The sequence below is a fragment of the Chelonoidis abingdonii genome, chromosome 1, assembly GCF_003597395.2.
Source record: "Chelonoidis abingdonii isolate Lonesome George chromosome 1, CheloAbing_2.0, whole genome shotgun sequence".
NCBI lineage: Eukaryota > Metazoa > Chordata > Testudines > Testudinidae > Chelonoidis > Chelonoidis abingdonii.
Genome location: NC_133769.1, coordinates 136476011 through 136489196, shown reverse-complemented (window position 1 = coordinate 136489196; position 13186 = coordinate 136476011). Strand labels below are relative to the sequence as shown.

General features: G+C 43.3%; 1 protein-coding gene across 1 annotated transcript in view; it reads left to right on the top strand.

Moving 5' to 3' along the window:
* The window catches only part of GPR19 (G protein-coupled receptor 19), a 32223-nt gene extending 20806 nt beyond the window's left edge, over positions 1-11417 (top strand). Inside the window, exon 2 of the mRNA XM_032803004.2 lies at positions 10136-11417. Coding sequence (XP_032658895.1) covers positions 10158-11405 — 1248 coding nt within the window. The 5' untranslated portion in view covers positions 10136-10157 and the 3' untranslated portion in view covers positions 11406-11417. The remainder of the gene's footprint in view (positions 1-10135) is intronic.
* Positions 11418-13186: the final 1769 nt, after the last annotated feature.

Genomic DNA, 13186 nt, shown 5'->3' with positions numbered 1-13186 from the left:
ACTTAGATTTACCAAGCCAGCACAAAACAGCTTCTACATTACCTTACTGGTTACCCAGATGCCAACAACACAGTTCTTTTAAAGCAACCCAACTTCAGGCCTCCACCCAAACACCCAAGTCAAATATGATGAGGAGTACTGAAAATCTTATTCATCATATAAGAAACTTCTGCCAATCCCAAAGGATCAGACACATTACCTCCCAAGTTAAGGAATATCTCAGATCTTACCCAAATACATGATTACAGCCAATTCTTATTAACTAAACTAAAATTTATTAAAAAAGAAAAGAGAGACAGTGTATTGGTTAAAAGATTAATATACATACAGACATTAGTACAGTTCTGAAATCAGATTAATAGTAGAAATGGTGAGCTTCGTAGTTGCGAAGAGTTCTTTCAGAATTAGTCCATAGGTTATAGTCCTATGTTCATATTCAAGGTGATCCAGATAGAACTGGAGATCTCTGTCTTACGACTTAAGCTTCCCCTGCACGAAGCATCAAGCAGATCTGAAATAACAAGGATTAGGACCTAAGACATCATTATATAGTTCCAGGCCTTCTCTTGCCAGCTCAAAGTCCTGAGGCAAACAATACATAATCATGGAGACTTTGAAGTAGCCCTATTTCCTATGCATCACCAGTAATTAGCTACACCAATTAACATAAGGCAATTTATCCATTAGGAGGTTTATCACAAACTTTAAAGAGACATATAGACAGTAACATAATTTCACCCAAGATTCATCTAAATGTTAACATTCCTTTTTGATCTCTGAATCAATAGATACAGTGACAGACAGGAACTGTCTGTTTACATGGCTAACATCTAACAAGATATAAGTACACACATACAATTATTGTTATCTCTAATTCTCTAACAATACAGGCTTTCATTTCAAAGTCCTAGGCTGGGGGTCGGCAACCTTTCAGAAGTGGTCTCCCAAGTCTTCATTTATTCACTCTAATTTAAGGTTTCGCGTGCCAGTAATACATTTTAATGTTTTTAGAAGGTCTCATACTGTAAGTCTATATTATATAACTAAACTATTGTTGTATGTAAAGTAAATAAGGTTTTTAAAATGTTTAAGAAGCTTCATTTAAAAATAAATTAAAATGCAGATCTTATCAGTTTAGTGTGATCCTTGCCCTTGCTTTTCCTTGCTGAGTTTTCCAATGTCTGGCACGTATTTGGATACTTCAAGCTGCACACAGGTTTCTGAGCGATCAGTTCCTAACCGGCTCTGAGAGGGACAGAGGACAGATTTCTTGTGTGAAAATACCTGTTCACACAGGTATGTGGATCCAAATGCTGAAAGCATTGCAAACACAATTTTCTTCAAACAGTTAAATTTCACTGGCAGGGACGTCCAGCAGGTCAGAATAGAGGCCCGATGATCTCCCTCAGTAGCTTCAAGTGTGCTCCGCAGATCCACAAACTTTGATATCCACAGTTCTGAGCTTTTTAACTGAATGAGCTGCATTTAGAAATCTTCAATGCCCATCCACTGAAATACAGACAAATCCAAGTCGCTTTAATTGAACTTTTCAGGTTTAACTAGAAACGAAAGCATTGGGCCAAATCACTGGAAATCTTGAAATCTGTCAGAAAATTCTGATTCCAGTTCTTGCATGTACTTTCCAATCTTATTGACACTGACGGTGCAAAGTGTCAATAGCTCTTTTATGTGTTGGAAGTAGCAGGAAGTCAAAGTTAGAATATCCCACAAAAAAACTGCTAGTTTTACAATGAATGCTTTCCAGGCTTCATAAAGATCCAGAACCGTTTGCCTTGCACCCTGGAGACAGAGATTGAGTTAGTTTAGGTGAGTGGTGATGTCAGTTAGAAACATGAGTTTATACAGCCATTTGTCATCATCCAGTCGGAGTAGTTTTGTGCTTTTTCTGACATAAAGGCCTTGATTGCATCAAACCAGTTTACAAAGTGCAGCAAAACCTTGCCACGACTTAGCCACCAAATGTTGCTGTGAAGTGGTATGTCATTATAAGCACTGTCCATCTCCTCTAGCAGCGCTTGAAACTGTCTGTGAGTCAAAGCAGATCGAGAAACAAGGAAATTCACAATTTGCACCACTGTATTCATCACATTATTAAGGTCTGAATTAGAAAGTTTAGCACACAGGTTTTCTTGATGGATGATACAGTGACATTTGACTGTCGGGCAGCCAATTTGATCTTCAAGTAACTGTACAAATCCCTTCTGTTTTCCAACCATGGCAGGAGCACCATCTGTTGTCACATAAAATATTTTGTCAACTCCTCGTTCTTCAAAATGGTTTACAAAACTTTCCACCATATCTTCCCCCTTTATTGTGCCATGCAGGGGTTTTTGGCAACAAAGTTCCTCTTGGATTTCATTGAAAGCACAATATCTTGCGACAGCTGCCAAACGTGGAATGTCGTTTATATCCACGCTCTCATCAACTGCAATGCTAAACACCGATGTGTCTTTTAATGCAGTCATCTACTTTTCCTTAATGTTTTCTGCCATTTTGCTTATGAATCTCTCAACTGTTCTAGCAGAGACAGGCAGTTCTTTATTCTAGATACAATCGTAATTTTATTTGGCAAATCATTGAACAAAACCTCTGAACTCTTGAGAAAAACTTCTTTTATATATTCCCCATCTGTAAACGGCTTTCAGTTTTTTGCAATGCACTGTGCAGTCTTGTAACTTTCATCTGTAGCTTGATTTTTACTTACACTTAAGCATTTAAAAACACTGCTTTGCTTCTCATATTCTGCTACTGCCTTTTTGATCGATTCAGCCTTGTCTGCTTCATCAAAAAAGGCTTTCTTGTGCTTCATTTCAAAATGTCGTCGAACACTTGATGTGCGACAAACAACACTTTCAAAACAAAAAGCACAAACAGCACGGTCCTTCTTTTGAAAAAATCCAAATGTGTCTGTCCAAAAAGTCTGAAATGAATGGATATCTAACTTTGCTTTCTTAGGAGCTGACATTTTGTCAAATGTACCGCTCAACTCACAGCGAGGGGAAAAATTGTGACAGACAGCACGCACAACGTCAAACCCGGTACAATGTTCCACGTGGCGTTGTAAAGCAGAAAATCAGGACTTAAAAATAGCCCAGTGGGGCTGGAACAATTTTTAAGGTGGGGGTGCTGAGCTGTGTCCCCTCTTGCCCCTGTCTGCACCCCACACTGCCCCAGATAGGGGCCAGTGGGTCACAGCTGGGGGCAGCTGCAGAGCGCCAGGCTGAGGCCAGGAGCAGAGCCCTGGGCTAGCAGCCAGGACCCCAGGCCAGCAGCGGGCTGAGCAGAGCCTCTGGACAGGACCCTGGCTGGCAAGGGGCTGGCAACCAGGACCCCAGGCCAGTAGCGGGCTGAGTGGGGCCTCTGGACAGGACCCTGGCTGGCAAGGGGCTGGCAACCAGGACCCCAGGCCAGTAGCGGGCTGAGTGGGGCCTCTGGACAGGACCCTGGCTGGCAAGGGGCTGGCAACCAGGACCCCAGGCCAGTAGCGGGCTGAGTGGGGCCTCTGGACAGGACCCTGGCTGGCAGGGGGCCCGCAGCCAGTACCCAAGATCAGCACCAGGCTGAGCAGGGCTGGTGGCCTGGACTCCAACTAGCAAGGACCCTGCAGCCAGAACCCCAGACCAGCAATGAACTGAGCGGGGCCAGCACCCGGGACCCCACGCTGGCAGTGGAGCCCCTGGGGATGGCGGCTGGGACCCCAGCTGGCATGGAGCCAGCTGGCAGGGGGCCAGTGGATGGGACCCCAGCTGATAGGGGACCAGGGGACAGAACCCCAAGCTGGCAGCTGAGTGCCACTGAAAATCAGCTCGCATGCCGCCTTTAGCACATGTGCCATAGGTTGCTGACCCCTCTTCTAGCCTATCTAACATGGAATGGCCCTAGTTATCATTCACATACTTTTCTAACATGTCTCTAAAGGTTGATTCTAGGTCATTTAGCCTGTGAGCTGCTTAACCCTTTCTACTGACACCTTCTTGGCACACTTTGTATAAGATTCATTGCTAGTATATAACAGATTTGCATGATCATATTTTAATCAGATAATGTCACAGACTTATTACAAAAATCTGTAATCCGCTAACCCCCTTTTTGTCCTATGTCTGCAAAGGTGTTAACTGGCCACTTCACCCTGAATGGTCTCTTACAATATGTGTTAACTACTTATGCTAAACAATCTGTTCCATCTTGTATTTAGCTGTGACACTCGGAGGACCTTTTCCAGACCTGAAAACGAGCTCTGTGTAGCTCAAAAACTTGTCTTTTCGCTAACAGAAGTCGGTCCAATAAAAGATATTAACTCACTCACCTTGTCTCTTTCATAGATTCATAGGTTGATCTATTCCAAGACCAAAAGGGACCACGGTGATCATCTTGTCTGACCTCCTGTATAACACAAGCCATAAAACTTCCCCAAAATAATTCCTAGAGCATATTTTTTTAGAAAAACATCCAATCTTGATTTGAAAATTGCAAGTAATGGAGAATCTACCAAGACACTTGATAAACTGTTCTAATAGTTAATTACTTTCACTGTTTAAAATGTACATATTATTTCCAATCTCGGTTTGTCTAGCTTCAACTTCCAGCCATCAGATCTTTGCTAGATTGAAGAGCCCATTATTAAGTATTTGTTCCCAATGTAGATACATATAGACTGCAATCCAGTCTCTCCTTAACCTTCTCTTTGTTAAGCAAAAGAGATTGAGCTTCTTGAGTCTATCACTAGAATACATGTTTTCTAATCATTTAATCATTCTCATGGCTCTTCTTTGAATCTTCTTCAATTTATCAACATCCTCCTTGAATTGTGGGCACCAGAACTGGACTGATTACTCCAGCAGTGATCACACCGGTGCCAAATACAGAGATAAATAATCATTCTACTTCTACTCAAGATTCCCCTGCTTATACATCCAGAGATTGTATTAACTCTTTTGGCCACAGTGTTGCACTGGCAGCTCATATTCAGCTGATTATCCACTATGACATCCAAATCTTTTCAGAGTCATAGATTACAGGATAGAGTCCACCGTCATGGAAGTATGGCCTATATTCTTCATTCCTACACATATATATTTACATTTAGCCTTATATAAAATGCATATTGTTTGATTGCACCCAACTTGCCAAGCAACCCAGACCTCACTATATCAGTGACTTCTCTTCTTCATTAATTACCACTCCCCATTTTTTATATCATCTGCAAACTTTATCAGTGATAATTTTATGTTTTCTTCTACATCATTAATAAAAATATTAAATAGCATAGGGCCAAGAATCAATACCTGCAGGATCCCACTAGAAACACCAGTTCAGTGATGATTCCCCATTCACAATTACATTGAGACCTATCTTTTAGCCAGCTTTTAATCCATTAAATGAATGCCAGCTTCTAGAACTGTAAGCTGCTATCCTACAGAGATACTACACTTTGGGGTGGGTGGGTGGGTGTGTCTTTGATTCAGAGAGATTATAATAATAGAGAGTTCTGAGATTAGAGCTAGAATGGATGGCGCAGTAGTTGAAGCATCAATTTTGGAATATCTAGACTCCCTTGAAGGTCAAGTTCACACTCTAACAAGATCAATTATGTTTCTATCTTAGGGTTGCTGTTTTTCAAGGTTCTCATGACCTTAATGCCTAAGCACTATACAAGATTTAAATAGAACATTGAATTAGCCTGTCATCCTGGTGATAAAGCTGGGTACCACGTTATTTACTACATAAGGGACTTTCATATAAGATCTTGACCTCTAATTTCAAGATCTCCACAAATGGATTGCTAGAGTCAGGATACTAAACCATATTTAGGTACCAAGATAAGTGACATGAATTTCAAAAGTGCTGAGCACCCAGCAGCTCTGATTGGCCACAGGTCTTATCTGTCCTCCATGAACTTGAGAGATCCCATTGAACTATTCAGGAGAGTACAGGCTTGTCTGGATATTCAACATTTCCCCCTCTCGCTATTAGTGTGTGCTTTATACCAGCTGCTTGCCATCCATCCCAGAAGTGGCTGCCTTTCACTGGTGATGGCTATAGATAGCTTTTGACATGATTTGGGATCCTTCAGTGTTAAATAAATATAAAATATTATTATTACCATTTCCATTAGAGCCACTTTTGGTTTTCCAATGCTAAAGCAACAGCCACAAATGCGTAGCCAGAAAACAGAGCTGTAAACAGGGGAGTTTGCGTTCTCTTGGAGGGGAAGGGAGGAGGCTATCCCCTGCTCCTTTGGGGGCAGAGTATGAGTTTGTGTGGGTGTTGTGTTTTTTCTGGGGTGGCAGGGGTTGGGGGAGGCATTTTTTTTGTTTGTTTTCCCATTCAATTTGTAGAGACTGGTAGGGGACAATGTGTTGCTAGAGAGGCAGAGCCCTGATTAGGGGATGGGACATCCCTGATTAGGGGTCCTATAAAGGCATCCAAACAGTTAGCCAGCAGCATAAGAGCCAGTAAACAGTTGTAAAATGGGGAGAGGGGGCTGGAGGGGAGTGTGTGTGGTGTTCCAGTTTTGTTTTGGTGTTTTTGGGGAAGGTCGGTTTTAGGTTGGTTTTTTTGCTTGGCCGGAAGATTATGACAGACACAGAGGCAACAGTGGTAGTGATCCAAGCAATGGAGACACAATGAAGATGACTGGATATGGAAGCTGTGTGATGTAAATTATCCTGGAGCATGTACCTGAAAAGAAGCGTTGATGGCATGAAGTGCCACCTGATGGAACTGATGTAAGAGAAGATCTGCAGTTTGGAGATGCAGGTGGAAACTATGGTTGAGTTTCAAAGGAGATTTGAGCAGATGATGGAGGGAAGGCAAAAGGATGCTGAAGGGGAAAAAGTTGAGACTCACGGATGCAAGCTGAACTGAAGAACTCAGAGGGGAGACTGCTGGGTGAGGAAAGTGGCCAGTAGAAGCATGTGACTACAAGAACCAGGCAGAGGAAAAGACCGGCTAGCGAAGGAGAAATAGAGCTCAGGAACAGGTTTGCTGAGTTGGAGAAAGAAGAAGGGGCACAGCAGGCAGTAACTGAAGGTGGGAGGGCAAGGAAGAAGAGAAGAGTGGCCAGTCCTATAAGAAAAGGGGAAGAGCCAATGGAGATACCCAGAGTTCAGAGCCCCGGGAGGATACAGAATGACTCGCAGAAGATTTCAAGGGAGTATAAATGACAAGAGGACTTGCAGGCAGAAAGAACAGGAGGAAGTCCAGAGAATCGCAGCAACACCAGGAAAAGGCCAGTCTACGTGACTGGGGACTCCCTATTAAGAACAGACAGGCCTGTCCCCAGAGCTCTTCCAGAGAACAGAAGGGTGTGCTGTCTGGCGAGAACTAAGATATGGTATGTGGTGTTGAGACTGAAGAAGAACCTAACGGAAGCAGGAAAGACTCCACTGATTCCCCCTCACATGGGAACAAATGACACAGCTAGATTCTCACAGGAATGTATCAAGGGAGACTATGCCAGGCTGGGGAAGTTGCTTAAAAAAATGAATACTCAAGTGATCTTTAGTGGGATTCTAGAGGAGGAGGGTGAAGGCGAGACAAGATTATGATGATCAACAGATGCCTCAGGCAATGGTACTAGAAGGAGTCCCATCTTGCAAGATGCCGAGAGTTCCCAAATTCTGCTAAAGTCAATGCAATTCTAGGGCACTCAACTCCTCACATGATCACTACTCTATTCACTTTCCAATCTTACACTTTCTTTTTTGACTGATGGGTTTGCTAGGGAATTCCAACCAGCCTTCATTAGAGGCATGAAGGCTATGACACAGCTGCATGGAAAGGATTGCTATGAAATTAGAGAAAATGAGGGTCTTTTCAGAGCTCCAGTAGGGAAACGGAGCCATGTGAGCATAGAAAAAGATAATAAGTCTTTGACATTGCTAAACTGAGCCATGCATCTGTCCTCATATTGCAGATTGTTCCAAAACAATCAATTCTGACCATTGGAAACCAGTGTGTCAATTTATAGTGTGGCCTCCAAAACACACAGAAAATAATTTGACATATCTCAAAGCCAGCCAAAACATTTCCACTTATTCCCAGAGCCAGACAAGAGCTTCTCTATGAAAAAGCTGTGGGCTGCCCAAGAAGTCTCAGCTTTTAAGTGGTGAATTGATTGCTGCATTCAACAGTTCACTGTAGCAGTTTATAACCCGGTCATGAACCTACAGGATTTATTTTTATAGTGCATCTAAAGTAGACACAAGTATATTCTCTCACTCATTCTCCCTTAGGCAGAGTCAGAGGACACAACTGAGCATAAATTGCTGGGGTGGACGGTGCTGCAGAACTGTCAGATGCTTGTTTTAATATTCAGAATTCTTATTCCAAGAATGTCAGTGCACATCTTCAGAATTTCACTCTACATCCATGTGTCACTGCACATGTATCCTCCTGTTACAGCCCCCAGCTTGAGAGTCTTACTCCTATAAAGACTCATGCTTTCAATTTGGCAGATCTATAGTGCTGGCCAAGATGTCAGCCCTTGCACGAAGACAGGGGTTGGCAACATGCCCATACACAGACACAAGTGTCTGTGGTAAAAATTTTGAGGTCTGTGGGGACACTTACCTCAGGCAACTTCCCACAAGTGGCTCCCTGTCCCTGCTGTTGCTGGCAGAGGCACGGCCAGGTGGCTCTACATGCTGCCTCCATCCCCTTTCCCTGACAACTGACTCCGTATCTCCCAGCCCATTAGCTGGGAACCATGGCCAATGGGAGCTGCAGGGATGGCACCTGTGGATGTGGCAGGTTGCAGAACTGCCTGACTGCCCCTGTGTGTAGGCGCCAGAGAGGGGGCATGCTGCTGCTTCCGGGAACTGCTTGAGGTAAGCACCGCCTGGAGCGTGCACCCCTGACCCCCTCCTGGGCCCCAACCCCCTGCCCCAGTCCCAGCCCCGATCTCCCTCCCACCCTCCAAACCCCTTGATCCCAGCCTGGAGCACCCTCCTGCACCCCAAACCCCTCATCCCTAGCCCCACCCAAAAGCCTGCATCCCCAACTGGAACCCTCACACACTCCTAATCCCCTGTTCCAGCCTGGAGCCCCCTCCCACACCCTGAACCCCTCATTTCTGGCCCTATCCCAGAACCTGCACTCCCAGCCCAGAGCCTGTACCCCCTCCCACACTCCAATTCCCCTGCCCCAGCCCGGAGCCCCCCCCACCCCCCACCAGTGTCCATCACTAAGTCTGGCAATTTTGTGAAGTGTCCATCGCGCAACATGGTGGTGCTGACCTTTGCACAAAGACCCCTCCAGAGCACACAATCCTCAGAAATTGACTATATTTCCTGTCTAATAAAAAAGCAATAGGCAGCGACAAAGTCAGGATAATCAGAGCATGAGACTAAACCTAACAGCTGGGTCCCCCTCACCTCCCAGCTTTTCACCAATTCTCTATCTTTCATTAGCAGACTTTCTTCTACTGTATTCTTCCCCATCCCTTATTTATAAAGTTATGTAGCTGGTACAAATATTTTTAATTCACATTTATCTTAGCGGTTAATCCTCAAATGAGGTGACTGGGGAAGGAGAAGCAGATAACTGAGGATGGGTGAAGCAGGTGAAGCTGGCAGCATTCTCCAGGGTGGTTTATTCCAGGATATGGTTTTCCAGTTGCTGAAGGAAATGTTGCACAGTGGCACTAGGTCTCACTCTGTCTCTCTGTCACCCCACCATTCAATAACCTCACTGATACTCTCAGTAACCTTCCACACTACCATTTACTCACCCCACTAATCCAACCCCCACCACCACAACTCACTCACCCAGTTACCACTACAACCAGTCACCCACCACACACACAACCCTATTTCCACCACTCACTCCTTTCAGTCACCCACACCCAGCTCCACAAAGTGACTTAGGCATTGCAATGCTCACCATCACACAATATATACACAAAAACACGCACATATACATATACATATATCCATCCAGGTTGTCAGGGAACTGTGGACTAGATTATAAACAGGTGTTTCTTGTATTCAGACATGAGTTGGCTATTTGTTTACTTTTCATGATAACAGCCCAAAGCAAAATTTATTATTTGTTAATCATATATTTTTCTCCCCCTTTTAACAATAATGTTCCTGCTTCTGTCTCCATTCAGAGCTCAAGAGGAAAACGTGACAATGATGTTTGCCTCTGGTATGGATAATAGCAAAGGTTCTTTTGTTATCCCAACGGTACTGCTACTACTCCAGAACGACAGCCACTCTGAAACCTCTATGTCTCTGGCACACCATGAGATGACAGATTTATCCAAGGAACACAAAGCAGAGAGGAACAGTACTGTCTTGCGGTATGAACTGAGACCAGGGGAAATAGTAGTAGCCAGCATGGTTTTTGGAGCATTATGGCTGCTCTCTGTCTTTGGAAATTCCCTCGTTTGCTTAGTGATCCACCGGAGCAGGAGGACTCAGTCTACCACCAACTACTTTGTGGTCTCCATGGCTTGTGCCGATCTCCTCATTAGCATGACGAGTGCTCCATTTGTGCTGCTCCAGTTTATGTCTGGCAGGTGGACACTTGGGAGCATTATGTGCAAGCTAGTGAGATATTTTCAGTATCTCACCCCAGGTGTCCAGATCTATGTGCTGCTGTCTATCTGTGTAGATAGGTTCTACACAATTGTCTATCCTTTGAGTTTCAAAGTGTCCAGAGAAAAAGCCAAGAAAATGATTGCAGCATCTTGGATCTTTGATGCCGCTTTTGTGTCCCCAGCTTTCTTTTTCTATGGCTCCAGTTGGGACAACCATTGCAACTTTTTTCTCCCTTATTCTTGGGATGGAGCTATCTATAGCATCATCCATCTTCTGGTGAGTTTTTTGATTCCATCCATTTTCATCATCCTATTTTACCAAAAGGTCATCAAATACATTTGGAGGATAGGAACCGATGGCAGAACAGTCAGGCGGACCATGAATATAGTCCCAAGGACAAAAGTGAAAACCATCAAGATGTTCCTGATGTTAAATTTAGTATTTCTGCTATCATGGCTCCCTTTTTACGTGGTGCAGCTGTGGCACCCACAGGAGACAGACTACAGAAAGAGTTCTTTGGTTTTCATGGCCATCACAGGGATATCCTTTAGTTCGTCAGCCTCTAAGCCCACCCTGTACTCAGTGTATAATGCGAACTTCAGGAAAGGGATGAAAGAAACATTTTGCATGTCCTCCATGAAATGCTACCGAAGCAATGCATACACCATCACTACCAGTTCAAGGATAGCCAAAAAAAATTATGTTGGAATCTCAGAAATCCCCGCACCAGCCAAAACTGTAACCAAAGACTCAATCTATGATTCATTTGACAGAGAAGCAAAGGAAAAAAAGCTTGCTTGGCCTATTAATTCAAACCCACCAAATACATTTGTCTAATTGATTTGAATAATTATTATGCTTGATCTCTTTTTTGAACAGACATATATTTAAATATTTTTGCATACAATTTAAAGAGATACAAAATATGCTTTATTTTATTAAATGCATTGATTTTCTTGTATACAGTATTTCTTTTAATTTTAATTACGTTCTGCTTTTTGGAACAATTATCCTACAACCATGAACAGTCTTTTCAAAAATCTCATACTATCTACATGTAAATAAAATAAAAACTGCTTTTTTGTAACGCATGTTGACCACTCTGTATAAATGTGTAAAGCCACCCAAGTCCATATAGACTACTTTTTGGTTACTATTCTAATGAGATGTTGTTGGAGTGTGTTTTTTCTCTTTGTGAAAATCTTGTGAGTGAGATCTTCAGAAGTGTTCAGCTTAGATTAAGTTTGCTCCCATGTAAATTAATGATAAAACCCACACTGACTTCAGGAGTAGAGTTAGCCCAGTGCTAAATGCTTTTGAATATCCTCCTGCCTGTATCTAACGGGCTCCTGTTGCTTTTCATGCCTAAGAAAATTTCTCTTTTGTCTTGGGAGCATTGGCTTCTTAATATTTCTATGAGACATTTCCCCCCACCGCACACTCACACACTGGTCTATGAAAGAAAGGCAAACCAAGGTCTGCATCCTTCAAACACTTACACAGGTGAGTAACTTTGCACATGTGACTTGTCTCACTGAGTTCAGTGGAACTGCTCACATGTGTAAAGTTACTCGTGGATCTAGGCTCAAGCACCATGTGGCCAAGGGGAACTACCATGTGGATCAAGGTTTTGAATAAGTAAAACCAAAACTAAAAACAGAAATTCCCTGTATATTAGTGTAATAAATTTGGGGGAGGAGGCGGGCCCTGAGTGTGGGTTTTTACTACATCTTTGTGCAGCACCTTACACAGTGGGGTCCAATCCCTAACTGGAGTCTCTAGGTCCTACCGTAGTGCAAATTATTATTAGAGAGATTAAATTGCCAGAGCCAAGCATCCCTGGTGTTCACTGGAGGTGTTTTAAAATCAAATTCCATCACCCAAATATGTTTTATAAGTGTGTGTTCTCCTAAAAGCTTTGTCCACACTGAGTGGGAAAGGAGTTGTTCTGATGCCTTACAAACCCTTTCCCTCTCTCTGTCAAGCCTTGACTCCCTGCTACCAAAGAAAGAGGAAGAGGGATGAATAACAGGTCAGGGCCAATGAGACTTTGAGGATCAGAGATGTTACTAGAGAATGATGCACCATGCTTCTGCCCATCCTGTTACACACACACACACACACACACACATGCTTTCTGAATAGTTTTCCCAGGATCATGAAGCCCAGGACTGAACTTGACTCCCCTGACATTTTAGTGCACATTTTAAATGGCCCCTGCATATTTGTCACTCACAGTGATGAAAAACAGGTGAGCGTGTTCTGCATCCTTCATCATATATAAGAGTATCAGCTTCCATAGCCATATTATAATAATACACACGTCTACAGTACCTTTCATCCAAGGATGCAAAAATGCTTTGAACAAGAGGCTTACAAACATTATCCGCCTTTTACAAGTCAGGGAAGCTAAGGCACAGAATACATTTGAAGCGAGTAATTGGCAAAACTGGAAATAGAACCCACATTTCTTTGCTCCCCATTCCCTGCTCTAAACACTAGACTTGCTGGCTCCCCAGCAAATATGACATTGTTGAGATACTTGAGCGATATAGGTTGCGTTGTCGACCCTATGTCCACTTCAGGAGTATTATAATGTTTGCAAAGGCATTCAGTGT